Genomic DNA, 16,652 nt, shown 5'->3' with positions numbered 1-16,652 from the left:
CCCGGGACCCACAGGTGGCGAGTTGGGTGGGTCCCTGAGAAATTCAATGGGTCCCGACTCCCCAGTTTAAAAAATGTGTTTCTTTTTTATTATTATTCTATTTCTTAAATTAAATTAATAGTGTTAAACTCCTTGATGGTGGTATGATATGGTTATAATAAACGGATATATTAATGTATGTTCAAAATGTATCTGAAATTAAACAAATAAAATTCAAAATCTGAAAAGTTTATTGCAGAACTGTCACAGTGGCATGACATATTACATTCAAATCAAACAGGATTTTTGTAGCATCATAAATAGCACCAAAATAAATTACTAGAATTCAAATCAAAACAAAATGGTGTCTCTATGGTCTGTAATACCAAAATAACATTTCAATAAAAGTGCTGATTTTAACAAATGATTTCAATAAATGAATTGTCACCAAAATCTTATCTGAACATCAACTAAATCAAATGAACTGAGTCACTGTGAAACAGAGTCTAGAGCATATGTCATGATTACTTGTACTTCATAGTGAACAGCCTTCTCTGCTTGACCTCTTTCCATTTGGCCAGTGCCTCTTCAAATAAACGTGGGTTTATTTACTATGAAGTTCGTATTTTTAATTGTTGAAATGAAATCAGCGGTGACGAGCTAGTTGTTTTGGTAGCGGCTAAATTAGCATGTCGCGATACTTTGTACAGGGGAACACGTCTGCGCCGAGTAGATGCGCAGAGGGTTGAAACAGCGCTTGTCCGGTCTGCTCATAAGAAGGTTTCTTTGGCCAGTTACTGTGATTAAACACGAGTTGTTTAATGTTCACAATGTATCGTTTTTCATGGGGAAAATGAGATGCGTCCCCGGGACGCATGGATAGTGAGTTTAGTGCGTCCTTTCAGATTTTAATGCGTCAGGGACGCAGGACGCGTACCTAGCAACATCACTGCGCTTCCGTCCTTTTCCCTCTGTGCTTGGATTTTGTGTTGTCTGATGTAGGGATGCTAAGTCACTGTCCATGGTTCTAAAAATGATTGTGTGTTCTTGTTCGTCTTTGGGTCCTTGGCTGTAGGCCTAGCCGCCAAGGCCCTATGGGGAGCGGAAGCATGTTCGTGATGCGTGCGGGATGGGTGGGGGCGGATGGCGGGGGGCCCACCGCAAGACTTGCACCAGAGCCTTGTGCAACCACGCTACGCCACTGTCCCTCGTCCAACCGTTCACCCCAGTTTGGACAGAGAAAACATCTCTCTTTGCATCAATACAATTAGGGCATTTAGCAGATGCTTTTATCCAATGCGACTTACATCGGTTAATACACACAGCTCCTGACACTCGTCAGGAGCAGTTAGGGTTAAGTGTCTTGCTCAGGGACACATCCACACTCAGCTAGGAGGCGCTGGGGATTGAAATAGCAACCTTTCGGTTACAAGACAACTGCTCTACCTCCTGAGCTAAGCCGACCCCGAGGGCATCATAATATGCTTGCAAAAACGGCCATTAAGTGTGTTTATTATTTTACCATGGCTTTTAAAATTGTAAATAAAAGCAAACTGGGGTAGGTTATCTGTATACATCACGAAATGGTTCGTAACCGTTCCACTTCTAACAGTTCTTAAGAAGACGTAAGAAGCCAAATCCTAATTCTAAGGCACCAAAATGCTAGGTGCCCTCTAGGGCACAAAAAATGCAAAACATCAACGTTAAAGATTCAAGATAAGTTGTTAGGAATTTGCTGCAGTGTGCTCTACAACACAGCAGACAAGACAAACACGACACAAAATTAGGAAGCCAAAGAGCATTACATTTTGAGAATCATTCTAGGAAGAGGAACTTTTTTTTACATTTCCTCTTGCCTGCAATAAAGACAGTTTGTAGGCTATAGTTGCAGTAGCGGATGGTTAGAAGAAAATGAAAATTCTAGGGATTTTCCTCATCATTCAAGGTATAGTCCAACTTTGTCAAATGTATTGTTTATGGGCGCAGCCTTAGATTGTTCAAAGGTATTTAGGGTTTCTCTGTGCTGCATCTGCTAATGACGTTCATTTTCTGACTTAAATTCTGTCTTATCTTACTCTTACTACTAACTGGTGACCAAAGGAATTATATTTAGAATAGTTATTACATCATTTATAAAAGGTGCTTGGTTACTTTCTTAAGTAATTTAAAATAAAACCTCATCTTGCCTTCTGTTTTTCTCCTTCCTCTAAAAGGCGTGTGGAGCAGAGACTTGGCTGTTGTGTACCAAAGCCAGTGCGCTTTTAGAGGGACATCAGTAACAATACCATGCTCTTATAGCCATCCACACGATCATAGGGTCACTTCGGTCGCCTGGTACAGAGGAAAGCCAAGTCCTTGGGGGTGGAATGGATATACCTTCTTCAACACCACCTCAATGAATGGACGTTTTGAATACCTGGGTGACACATCTGGTTCGTGCACATTGAGGATCAACAGGCTGCTTGACTCTGACCAAGCAGGGTACTTTGTTATATTAAAGACAGATGATGATGAGTTCACCGCCCCACATATTACTTTGACCGTTCAAGGTAGGCTACATACTGCTTGCTGTTGGTATTTTATAAATGTTCTGTTATTTTATGTTGATTTTGTTAAATAGCAGGCCTGCACCTTCTGTTCCTTCACTAGACCCAGGGATCACTGCCGTTGTACCGACCGTTGTTGTAGAGAGGGACATGGTGAGTCTGATCTGCAAGTCAAAATGTATTGGCTCTCCCCCAGCCAACATGGTAGTGTGGTCACGAGATGGAAAAGCAGTGGCCAGTCCAACGTTCCGGGCCGGGCTGGACGATGCAGGGAGTTACCAGTGTGCCTGGGAGGGACTGCAGTCCAACACAGTAACCCTCGAAGTTCAATGTGAGTTGATGAGGATTCTTATACATACATAAGGTCTTTCTATAAAGGGACAATTTCTTCATGATTGCATTGAAGGTGAAAAAATATTTGTTTAATTTATCCAATGCTTTTACCCAAAGAATGTCAAAATGTCATTATTGTGGAAAAACAAAAATAGTCAGTTACTTATCAATGATGACTTTAAGGTGCCACTTTTAATTTGAAACCTATGATTGGGGGTTTTCCTGACCAGACCTTCCACGGAACACAACGGTGTGGGTCGAACCCCAAGGAGAGCTGTTGAAAGGCAATAGCGTGAACCTGACCTGCAGCAGTGCTGCCAACCCACCCGTACACAACTACACCTGGTGGTGGTACAGTGGTACTGAACCACCCCCCGCCAGCTCCATGCTGGACCTCATCGGAACGGGACAGGTGTTGCACCTGGCCTCTCTGGTGACCTCTCAGACAGGATATTACCTCTGCCAGGCCACGAATACTCTGGGGGAGAGCAACTCCTCTGCACTGCTGCAGATTGAGGGGACCACACTGGGTCTGTATGTTTATATGGAGAGAGAGAGAGAGAGAGAGAGAGAGAGAGAGAGAGAGAGAGAGAGAGAGAGAGAGAGAGAGAGAGAGAGAGAGAGAGAGAGAGAGAGAGAGAGAGAGAGAGAGAGACCCTTCCGATAGAGGGACATCCGATTTGGTTACATGTTTAGGTTACATGTGTAGACAACCGAACTTCAACAAGGTAGGCTGATAAAATTGCGCACACTAAAATAAACATTGTGTTTCATTGTGTGGAGTAAATACGCAACCATTCTGTTCAATTCAGATTGACAAGATTATATCCTATGAACTGCTAGATTAAGTTGGTGGTCTGTCCCTTGACACGGCCCTGGTCCATAGCAGTAATCCCATCCTACAAATGACTACCATTGCTTACGATTGTTCCTTTCTAACTATCTTTCAGCAGGCAGAGCATCTATATTCATCAGATCTGGAGTAGTAGTCACTGTCCTTGTGGCACTCACTGTGCTGGTTTGCTTTTGTTCACGGTGAGTCTATCAGACCAATGAAGGAAGAATAAACAGTTCTTAGTGAGATTGAAGGAACAGCCTCGTAGACTGTGGCTAAACGCTGCTTATTACAATTGTGGCTACTGTGTAGGGCTGAGGGAAAGGACTGGTCAGGGAGTCCTTTCCCTGACCCAAATGCAACTCCAATAACGTGTTATAGCATCACAGATGGTGATAGTACTGCAGTCCAATGTGCAATAGTTGCTTGCCCGTTATTTAATTTAATCTAAATTCAAATGATTTCTCTGAGGAATTTTTATTTTCATGAAAAGCTGAAACCGTCATTCAGTAATTATTCCGTGTTGATTACGGCCTCTGCTTTTTCTCAACATTTGAACAGGAAACAACCAAAGACCAAGGAAAACCAACACGTGAGTGCATATAAAGTGTAACTTTGTCTTTGTATACCCACAAATCACACTTTAGGTTATTAATCTAAAGTTAGATGGACAAGCCCCAGTCTGAGTGAATGGGGCTTTTCACCGTCTTTCACTTCATATTTGTTTCAATTATTACACTGTAAAAAATAAAAAGTTGAGAAAACTCAAAATTGCAAGGCAACTTACTGCAATCAATTTTTGAGTTTTGAGCCCAACAAAATGTCATTTTTCTTCTTTAGACAAACGTGAAAGTTAGAGTTATACCAACCAAGATTTTATATTTTACAAAACTCAAAAAAGTAGGTCAGAGGTTTTAACTTAATATTTCAAATTAAGGTTAATATTATTTAATAAAAAACATTTCAAAGAATGCAAAACTAGTTTTAAGTTCACTTTAATAAAATTAATAATTGGAAACTTCCATTTAACATTTCTGAATGCCAGACATCGACAGAACAAGCAACATGTAGCTAGTTCAGCAGCAGAGAATCGCAGTCTAAATGCAGCAAACCAAAAAGCAGAACAAGTTAGACATTATGGTCAAACTTGTTCTGCACGATACGGGAGCCCAGGTTAAACGGTGATGCAACTCTCGTGCCTCATACACCGCACGATCCCGAGAGCTGCCTTTATTTAACACCCACCCACAACATACAGCGCACCGCACACCCAACCAACGGACATGCAAGTCTCGGTAACGGTGGCGGCAACACTACGCACAATAAACAACACACAAACAATAAAGACCCCAAACCCGTTAACCCTACTTAACCTAACAGAAACAAATTGACAAAAGGCAATAAACCCCTTTTTCCCGACATCACTAATACCCAGACTCCCCGGGGGGTAGGAGTCGCCACAATATTTACCATCTGAAAATTCCGTTAGGAAACCCCGTATTTTCCAAAGTGTCGAAATGCGCAGGTGCACCGTAGTTGGCCCAGCCTCAGACAGAAGCTGTGTTCGAAATCGTTCCCTATCATGGATGTAGTGCACTAAATAGGGTGCACGCCATTTTGTAGGGTGTTCGAATTCTCAGTGGTCCACTGGACATAAAATAGGGTACATACGATGTACCCTAAGCTGAATAACCGCGAAAACGAATACATTTAATGATGGAGTCTCCGGCTTTCGTATAGAAATGTCAACAATTTATTTGGGATTTAACATAGAAAATTTAGCATTCAAAATTAGTTTAAAAAAACTTGAACAAGGAAATGTAACATTCAACATCATTACAACCCCCAGCTTTCCTCGTGAGTGCCCGGTTTGTTTACATGATGTGGGCGCATCTGTCTGCGTCACACAAATACCCGGCGCATTTACTGACGCAAATGACGTTTAGAAATGTTCAGCGTAGTGTCCGAATTCTCGTTCCCTATTCCCTATATAGTGCACTATATCATGTACACTATATAGGGAATAGGGAACGAGTGTATAGGGAACGATTTCGAACACAGCTAGAGTCTGACTTAAATCCGTGTGTCTTGCTAACAAAGATACTACACCGAGCCCAACTCTTGACCCAAAACTCAACATTGTTGGTTGGACTAAATTGCATTGCACAGTTGACATGAATACTTAATGTTTTATATTCATTTTACTCAGAAATCATAATGAGACCAACAATTTTAAGTTTTCGTTTTTACAGTGTAGGGGTCCTACGAATGACGTAGGAACCCTATTGTAATCGTTATCATTTATTTATTTTGCCTGACTTTTTAGCTCCAAAAGTTATAATCTGCAGGCTTGAAGAACTCGTAAAATCAAGACGGGAATAAAAAGATGGGCCAGAATAACACATAGGTGGCGCTATAACAAGGCCTGGAAGTTCAGTATTTGCATGAAACTTGTTATTCGTCATGATGAACAACTTTCAGAGTGCAACCAACATAAACTGCTTTGGTGCCGAAAGTGGTAAAAGCTGTAAACTCGTCGCACATGTGCCAGGTGACTGTGCGACTATATGGTGTGAAATTCATAGCACGAAGGCTAAAGACGGCAGATATATACATTTTAAAGCAAAATAAATTCATATCTCCGATGTTTAAACAGCTCTAACATTGCTTCAAAAACACGTAGCCTCGGCGGTCGAATTTGGCACGCCAAATCTCAAGTCTATATCTGAAAAGAACAATTTGATGCATTTGTTTGAACTTGCCTTTCTGAACTGCGGGCTCTCTACAACGCAGGCTGGGCCTTAAAGCTAGCCTGGTTCTACCAGACTCTCGTACTTCACTTCATTTCATTTCATTTGTACAGAGAGTCTGGACCTAATCAATTGACAAACGTTAACTCACTTGAAGGCGGGTGTCTGTTGAAGTTTAAAATGATTGGATCTGCCCAGTGCCACTCTGGATCTGCCATAACCAATCGCTAACGTTTGGTTGTGACGTATGTCATGCGCCGGGAATCACGCGCAGGTTGTACACAAACCAAACACCTTGCGCGTCTGCACGAAAATGTCCGTCAACGACAGCTGCAGGTTTTGTTCGTCGAATTTAATTTATCAGGGAAAAATTGCACATTGTAAATCAACTACCGACCTACAACAACAACTCAAACTGGCGTATGACTTTATCGTCATTGTTCTCAGACACGCCCTCTGTTCGCTGATTGGGGGCCGCTGTGGCGGCACCAGAAAACCAAATTACATACAGCAGGTCCAGACCTAGTACTGAAGGGAAATTCAAATTGAGCGGAAGTACTTAGGCGGGCGGAGCCAGGCTACCTTAAAGCGGTACACATGTAACTTAACGTTTTGACAGTGGGATTTGACACGGTATGCTTTTGCTTTAGAAACATGGATGGTGATTGTTTTGATCTGTTAACTTCCGGTAAACCAGTTTTTAAGGCATACTATGTTACCATACCGACCAAGCTCACCATACCTCCACGTACGGAAGCCTTGGAGAGAGACAACGTCGCGGTTTGTTAAATTGCAGGATACAAATAACACATACTTTGAAACAAACATTTGATAGATTGAGCTATTCCCCCTACACAGAGCATGGCTACCAGCAGCCCCATTGGGAGGAGCCTCAACTCTTCAACCAATCCCGACCCAGACTCCATGTATGCCAACGTACACATGTCTTCATTACCCAATCGGTCACTGACTCCTCTCCAGGTTCTCAATGACGACCACACGCATGACTCAGGACAGGTAGTTCTGTTCTCTTCTCCAATACTATAAACAACTCTGCTTCATTGCCCTTTTTCACTGTCACTCTATAGACCCTTTTCGAAGAAGCAACCCAAGTTTTAAATCATAAAACCAACTACTTTTATGTACCATGGCAAAGTTAGTAGACTTATCTTCACTAGAGCAGCCTGCGCCCTGATGCATAACAGAGACCATCGAGGGGGCGCTAGCGAGCCGCAATGGAGTAAGTCGCACTTTTGTGAGCTCCTCCAGAATCTCAATTACAAAGATATATTATTTGACATCTATGCTCGAAAATACAAATTAAATGTGGTAACTGTATAATCAACACTACCCGGCAAAATCAGTGAAGAAGAACCGACGCCAATGGCAGCAAATCTCCGGAAATACAACTACGAAGCACGGGCCAACACAAGGCCCCAAACCTCCTCGGCTAAAAGTCCAGATAAATCCGCCTTGACCCCACCTGTACCTGGAGTAAATACAAGCATGAATACCGCAACAATCAAAGCCGACATCCTTTCCTCATTGAGAAAAGAAATATCGTCAGTTATCAGAGAAGAATTGAAGAATGCGCTTGCGAATGATTTTGAATCGCTGAAGAAAGAAATGATTGATGTGAAAACTGAGATAGCTAAAAACACAGCAGCTATCCGCACAGAGGTTGAGCAGGCGCAAGCTAATGTGAAGGCCGTCGAGGATGGATTGTCAGCGTGGTCGGATGAAGTTGTATCGGTGCAAACTACGGTATCGGACCTCAAGAAGCAAGTCGAAGATTTAAAAGAAAAATGTGAGGACATGGAGGGCAGGATGAGGAGGGGAAACATTCGCATCACGGGAGTGACTGAAGAACCGGGGTCGAGCTCTCCCACCGCGGTCTCCAAACTTCTCAAAGAGGTGTTACACCTGGACAGAGAGGTACTAATCCAACGCTCACACCGCAGCCTGACACAAAGGAGACCCGGAGACAAGCCCCGTGTAATTATTGCGAAGCTACACAACGAGGGAGATGCCTTGGATATTCTAAGGAAAGCCAGAGACCGAGGCGGCCAACTCAACTACAAGGGAAACCCGATCGCTATATTCCCGGACTACACCGCGAATGTCGCCAGAGCCCGGGCAGCGTTTACACCCGCCAGGAAGATGCTTCAGGGGAAACCTGGGGTCCGCTACGGCCTGCTGTATCCGGCCAGGCTCCGCATCACCAACAACAACGATGAGCGGGAGTTCGCGGATGCTACTAAGGCAATGGACTATATAAAGAAACACATCCTTCCAGCTGATGGACCGGAGCACTAAGCGACAGTATCCCTTACTGTCATCAGGTTTGAGAAAAAGAGAAAAAAAAAAAAAAAAGTCTGATACGCTAAATCCGCGACCTTTATGGCAATTTGATTATGAATATGCGATCTATTACGCCAGCTGTTTGAATGAGGGATTGTCACCTGCACATTGTGTAAGTAACGAATAAGTGAGAGATTATCAGCATGCTCAAAAGTACATGGCTGCCTGCCGTTTTGGCTAAAGTAATTACTACAGTTACATTTGAAATTTAAGTTATTGAGTTCAAGATGTCTTTATTTTATATGAGGTTCTGGGGCAGCTCGATGTGCACATCTACTGACTGAATAGCCTATAGTTTGGCTTCTGCCCAAACCAAAGCGAACTCTGACTGTTCGCACAGCTGCAAGTTCGAGATGCAGCCTGAAACTGTGCCCCACAGGACCAACCGGACACTTATGTCAGCCGTGTTCTCGGCTATTGTAGTTCTATGTTCAGCTCTGTTTGTGTTGATTCCCATGTTCCCCAGGGATCTAAGAAGAGCAACAGTGAACTTTTCCATCCACATACTCTTTCAGGATAAGAATAATTTGTCAAAGTTGAAATGCTACAAAACATATAATGCTGTTATCTTAGTAATTCTTAGATATCTTTCATGTAGTCTCCAGTCTTTACTTGTACACCCGCTTTATTATTTGCTTGATTTTATTTTCTACAACTTTTTTATCAGTGTATTTTATATTATTTTACTCTTTCTTTTATTTCAATTACATTTGACCCTGCTTTTGAGATATGGGATCTCTTAAGGTAATAAGTTACAATGTTAAAGGTCTCCACAGCCCAATCAAGAGAAAGAAAATTATTAATCAGTTAAAGAGAAATAGTTGCCAGATTGCATTCCTGCAAGAAACTCACCTTTCAGATAAGGAACACGAAAAATTAAAGAAGTCCTGGGCAGATAAGGTATTTTACTCATCACACCCATCTGGTCGGAAAAGAGGTGTAGCTATTTTGATACACAGACAGGTCAATTTTACATCAACCAAAATTCATAAAGACTCGACAGGGAGATTTATAATGATAAATGGATTGATTGATGGAGTGGAAGTTTGTCTTATGAATATATATGCTCCAAACGAGGATGATCCTAGCTTTATTCGTACAATCTTCTCCATAATATTACAGCATAGCTCTGGTATTTTATTGTTAGGAGATTTTAATTGCGTCATGTCCCAACATTTAGATAGACAACCTATGTCTAGCACTTCTACTTCTAGGATGAGCAATATGCTTAGGCATTTATCGACAGAATCTGGCCTGGTGGACATTTGGAGAAACAAACACCCTAAAGGCAAAGACTTTACCTTTTTTTCGTATAGGCACTCCTCATACTCCAGAATAGACCTCTTTTTTACTCCCAAGGCAGAATCTTATAGAGTAGTTGACATAAAGATCCTCCCAATTACATTATCCGATCACGCTCCTCTCGTATTGTCGTGGAACATTGGTAACAGGCCAGCAACTAAACAATGGCGATTAAATGCGTCGCTCCTCAATGATAAAGAATTCATTGCATTTATAAAAACTGAACTAAAAAATTATCTTGACACTAATACTTCACCTGAAATATCACCTCTTACTCTATGGGACTGTGCAAAGGCATATATTAGAGGCCGAATCATTTCTTTTACAAGTGCCAGAAAAAGAAAAAGGGAAGAAAAACAGCGAGAGCTAGAAGACAAAATAAGGCAGCTTGAACAGCAACACAAAAGAAACTCAACCTCAAGCTTATTAAATAATTTGAAAGAAGCACGCAGAGACCTAAACAGCTTAATTAATGAAAAAATAGAGGGCAATTTAAGATTCACTAACCAAAAATACTACGAAAATGGCAATAGGGCAAGTAGGCTATTAGCATTTAGACTTAAAAAACAACAATCATCAAACATAGTACAGAAATTAAAGGAAAATAATTCAACTCTCACGAAGCCGGATGAAATATCCAAGTCCTTCGCAGAATTTTACAAGAATCTATACAAAAATACAGACACCTGCACAAATGATGAGGAATTGGCACAATTTTTAAAAGACATCAAATTGAAAGAGTTACCTGAATCTATGGCAAGAGAACTGGATGAGCCAATTAAGGACCTGGAAATACGTCAGATAATCTCCACACTGAAAAGTAATAAAAGCCCTGGCCCGGATGGGTATATTAACGAATTTTATAAAGTTTTCATAGAGAGTATATCACCTTTATTGCTAGACGCTTACCATCATGCATTAAAATCTGGAACCATGGCCCCCTCTTGGAGAGAGGCTACTATAGTAGTGATACATAAAGATGGCAAAGATCCCACCAAATGCCAATCATACAGACCTATCTCATTATTGAATACAGATCTACGAATCCTAACTGCTATTCTGGCAAGACGTGTCAATAAAATGATTACAGAAATTATCCATCCCGATCAGACAGGGTTTATAAAGGGGAGATACTATGGAGACAACATCAGAAGGTTATTCAATTTAATGACACACCCAAAAGTTAAAGAAGAGGAGTCAATGATATTATCCCTAGATGCCATGAAAGCATTTGACCGAGTATCCTGGCAATACCTTATTCAAACTCTGAAACGATTCCAATTTGGCCCGAACTTCATCAAATGGATACAAACCTTGTATTCGGATCCACAATCCGCAGTTAAGGTGAATGGATTTCTCTCAGACCGTTTCACTCTGGAACGTGGATGTAGACAAGGTTGTTCACTATCTCCTCTGTTATTTGATATCAGTATTGAACCATTAGCACAGCTGATTAGGGATAATGATAATATTAGGGGAGTTACGATAAACGGAGAACAGCATAAAATCTCAATGTATGCTGACGATGTATTGCTGTACCTTACAAAACCTGTAACAACAATACCATGTTTAAAGGACATCATTTTAACTTATGGATACTTCTCGGGCTACAAATTAAACGTGGACAAAACAATGGCCATGGATATAGGCGGCAACATCTCAGATACAACTAAATTGCAGAGTGGGTTCAATTGGCCAATAAATGGCATCAAATATTTAGGAATTCATATACCACTGTCATTAGAAAGACTATACGATTTCAATTACAAAAGTTTAATTCATAACATTAGTAAGGACTTAGACCGATGGTCAATATTGCCCCTATCTCTGCTGGGCCGCATTGAGAGTGTCCGTATGAATGTGCTGCCTAAATTACTATATCTGTTTCAAATGTTACCTATTGACATCCCCAAAACTACATTTGACAAATTGGACAAACTTATTTCAATATTTATCTGGCAGAGAAAGCGACCAAGAATTAGACTAAAAGTGTTACAGTTATCTAAAGCAAAGGGAGGGCTCAAACTACCTAATTTGAGATACTACTTTTGGGCTGCGCAACTAAAACCGCTAATAATATGGCTTCAGGACTTATCATACACACGCTGGCTCAATATTGAAAAGAGTTTATGTGAAAGACCTATACAGGCCTTGCCATTCTTAGATGTCCATCCAAGTAAAATAAGTATGGGTGTCTGGACCAAAATTACATTAAAAATATGGAAGACAATAATATCTACATTCGGGCTACCTAAAACAATTTCAGCACTTACAAATATTGGATATATGAATGATTTTGTGCCCTCTAAATTGGATACAGGCTTCAGGAAATGGTCTGAGTATGGACTCACCAATTTACATGAACTCCACAATGCTGGCAATTTTAAATCATTTACACAGCTGTCGGAGGAATTTAAGATACCAAGAACAGATTTCTTCAGATACTTACAGTTAAGGGATTTCTTATTAAAACACAAAGACTGGGACAAAGTTACTAAACCAACGCTAATTGAAGAGTTATTGATTAAAGTACAAACAAAAAAATGGGATAAGAAAATAATAAGCTATTGTTACCAAATATTCCTGAGCATGAATTTGAATAATACTGCACAGGTTAAGGAGAGATGGGAAATTGAAATTAATTCCAACATATCACATGATATGTGGGAAGAAATTTGTACTGAAGTACATATGGTAACTAATTCAAATGTATGGAGAGAATTTAAATGGAAGGTAGTCATGAGATTCTTTCGGACACCTGAAATTACAGCTAAATTTAGCACAACACACTCAAATAAATGCTGGAGAAACTGTGGGCCACACATTGGTAATCAGACCCATATACTCTGGCTATGCCCAAAACTGGAAGCATTCTGGAAGGAAGTGTTTGAAACACTTAATAAAATATTTGATGGAAATATTACAATGGACCCAATGGTGGCCCTACTAGGTCTATTACCAAGAGGCATGGAAGGAAGAGCCAAAAAATATCTCTTACAGATACTACTAGCAACAGCAATTAAATGTATTACAGTAAGGTGGTTGAAGCCTGACCCTCCAACACACAATATGTGGACTGAAAAAATAAAGGAAATATATCAAATGGAACAAATAACATATTCCCTGAGGCTCCAAAAACATATATTCACTAAAAGGTGGAGCCCTGCTATGGGTATACTGATATAATTTTATTTCATCTTGTTTTATTCTATTCTGTTTTATTTTATATTTTTCTTTGTCACTGTGTCTCCGTTTCCTTTGTTGTACCATAACTGTTACCTTGTGTATGAAACAGCAGATATGAGGAGTAAGATTCTGTTTGATTTTGTATGAAACTCAAATAAAAATTAAGTTCAAAAAAAATAAAATAACAGAGACCATCAATAGTTTTATGAGTGACACCTGTTTGTCATACGATGACACCTCTTGACATAAGACACATATGATATGCGGTAACTATATTTATATTTAATGATATACGCAATGCATTATAAACATCGTTTCTTATCAGTATTGTATACATTATCGTTATCGACTTGTGTTCCTAATATGCATGTGTCCCCCGTTAATATATATTGTCATGCAATTTGCGTGTGTTTAAACAGATGGACGAACACACAAGCACCCAAATTCATTAATTATTTTACACATACACACACTCATTCATTCTTTTTAACACTCACTCGCGGTAAAACAATGAGAAACTGATCTTCTATTTTCTTCAGGAACGGGATTTTGGAGAAACAGATCTGTAAATCCCGGAGACCCAAAGCAGCAGCCATTCCAGTGGGTTGACCATAATGGTTCTATGTCCTTGGTACAGGGATACGAGTCTGTTGGTTCATTGCCCTGTCTCTTGTTCTCCCTCAGACCAACAGAAGCAGGGGATGCAGCAGGACACTCTGTGATCTACAGCTCAGTGGCTGAAGCAACATGAGAAGAGCGCAGCCGGGATTGGAAGGCCTCGATTGGTGGCCTATGCATGCTTTTGGTTTAACATTTGTGTGTTTTAGCAATAGTCTTTGGTTTGTGATATGATGGGAATCTACTGAATTTAACCCTTGATTGAAAAAAAGATATAAGGATTGGCTGAATGGGTCAAACACATGAGTTGTACCCTGGAGACCAGGGTTAAGGTCCTGTATTCTTTTTTAGACTAAGGTGACTTATTAATTTACAACTACTTGGTTAGGTTTAAGCAACACAACAACTTGGTTAGGATTAAGCAACAAAACAAATTTGTTAGGTTTAGGCAACGCAACTACCATGTAATCATAACTACTTAGTTATGTTTACATGGTGAGGGTTAGGCACGACGAATTCTGCCAGAAAAGGCTGTCAAACTTCTCCCATGTAAGGATACCACGATCTAACCCAGTCTAACTCAGTTACAGTGGACATAGTATTCATGAATTACGCAGCTTCAGAATCATTCTCATGATTTTACCATTAGGATTTGTTTATGAATGTGAAACAGTAGTAGGTTTCCATAACTTTTCCCTTTTAAAGTGAAAACACAACCAGAACACTTAAAAATTAAGGCATTTATTACCATACTGAACAAAAAATCATGAAAATCAATGATGCATAAAGACTCAGTAGCAACATTCTGCTTCAAGAATAATACTAATTGTGAACATCATGGTTGTTTAGGGGACCGTATCGGAACTTCATGCAAAACAACATTTATTGAAATGTAAAGAATCCATTGTCCAAAATAATTATTGCTGCACTTCTTTAACTTTTGTTTCTTAAAAATGCCATTAAAATCTTCCTTATAAACTGTGGCTCCTGTTCTGAAATTGTGTGTTATCAAAAATAATATTGGAATGTAAAAAATTCATAGTCCAAAATGATTATTGCTGGCTGCACTTCTTTAACCTGTGTTTCATAAAAAGGTCATTACATTCAGCCTTATAAACTGTTGCTCCTGTTCTGATATTGTGAGTTATCACAAATAAATACTTAAAAAGAATGACCTCCTTCCATGAGTCCTTTGCTAAAAAGTTTAAAATCGTCGACCGTCAATCAAAGCAATTCGTAATTACGCTCAATACACAAAAAGAAGACTTAATGAGCTCATTACATCATCATAGGGCTAAAGGTCGTTCCTGCTTCTGTGTTCTGCACTGTAAAGCAGAACCCTTTCAGCAGACAAAACACGCTTTATTACACATTAGTTAAAAGACAAGTTAGAAAATAGTCCATATCAGATATGTATTATACGTATTGCAGTATTTATTCATACATAGATGTGATATTGTTCGCTCAAGATGCGGTTGGTGAAGATTATATTTGGTACATTTGCGTAATGCTAATTGTGACAAAGTAAATTGAACATGAGCTTCAATTTCTGCAATGTATCCATAAATGAATGGATCACTGAATGCATAAGAAAAATCATCCTCAATAATTGTTACTAGCCCTTTCAAACAAGAGATTTAATGTCATCATTCAATATCATCAGCCCTATTAAAAAGTGAGAAATCTGTGGATTCTCTATTTGTTTTTTAAATCTAGATTGTGTCCGGATTCTTAACATGAAGGGCTCAACATCCTCACCACCGCCTCAGCCTGTTTCCACACACACACACGCGCACGTGCACGCGCACGCGCACGCACACACGCAGACACACACACACACACACACACACACACACACACACACACACACACACACACACACACACAGACACACACACACACACACACACACACACACACACACACACACACACACACACACAGCGTTCTATCTGCACCACACCCATGGTCTGCACAATCTCCCTGAACGTGGGCGGTGGGCACAGAGCGACCAGGGGGTTCCAGCTTACATTGCTTTTGACAATGCCAACGCAGATCATATTTAATAATACGCTGCAAGCCCTAGGAATAAGATAATTGCATAAAGAAAATAAGGAACAGCATGGTGTTGCTGTTCACGTGACTTCCCCCCGTAGCTTAATACTCTGCTTGATGCCCGGCGACACGAGCCAAGCACGTGACTTGACAACGCTACCGTGAGGAAGGCTGTCTACACGAAAAACCTGTCTCAAGTCAACCTAGATTGACTGTGTGTTACTTACACCATCCGCAGAGGTGGTATTCACAGTGGTGGGCTACATCCCCCACCAGGGGCGTAGTTATGGATGCTGCTTCCCCCGATGGGGCTCACGAGGCCCCCCAGGGCCCTAGAGATACAGAAGAGAAAAAAGCATCTTCAGGGTCAATTTCTTCAATGGTAGCCTGGACATTATTACCAATCAGCTACTGCAGACGTTGTTGCTCTGCGTAAAACCAGTGAACTTTTCCAGGCTATCCAACCCTCAGAACTGAAGAGTGCCACTGATGAGGCCCTGTATGAGCATGCACAGCGCCTTGCTGACCACTACAACAGGGACATAAGCCCATGTTTCTTACCAGTTACCAGTCAGTGATCATTATCCAAGCTCAAATTGATGAAGACCTATCTAAGGATTGCCATGGGGCAGGAACGATTGAGTGGATTGGCCGTACTCTCCTTCGAGAAGTAGAGAGCTAGGAAAT

The 16,652-nt window shown here is 40.6% G+C and overlaps 2 protein-coding genes across 2 annotated transcripts in view; both read left to right on the top strand.

Annotated features, from left to right (window-relative positions):
• Positions 1 to 16,652, top strand: part of si:dkey-33i11.1 (B-cell receptor CD22) — a 93,121-nt gene that overhangs the window by 59,092 nt on the left and 17,377 nt on the right. The window lies entirely within an intron of this gene.
• Positions 1,708 to 15,081, top strand: LOC115554672 (B-cell receptor CD22-like). Its single transcript, XM_030371477.1, has 9 exons — positions 1,708 to 1,924; positions 2,193 to 2,528; positions 2,629 to 2,856; positions 3,089 to 3,388; positions 3,809 to 3,893; positions 4,255 to 4,285; positions 7,302 to 7,460; positions 13,832 to 13,892; positions 13,977 to 15,081. The coding sequence occupies exons 1-8, from the start codon at positions 1,891 to 1,893 to the stop codon at positions 13,859 to 13,861; spliced, it is 1,203 nt and encodes a 400-aa protein (XP_030227337.1). The 5' UTR covers positions 1,708 to 1,890; the 3' UTR covers positions 13,862 to 13,892; positions 13,977 to 15,081.

Source organism: Gadus morhua, chromosome 11 (assembly GCF_902167405.1).
Source record: "Gadus morhua chromosome 11, gadMor3.0, whole genome shotgun sequence".
NCBI classification, from domain to species: domain Eukaryota; kingdom Metazoa; phylum Chordata; class Actinopteri; order Gadiformes; family Gadidae; genus Gadus; species Gadus morhua.
The sequence above is the reverse complement of the archived record's forward strand: the minus strand, read 5'-3'. Positions and strand labels throughout refer to the sequence as shown.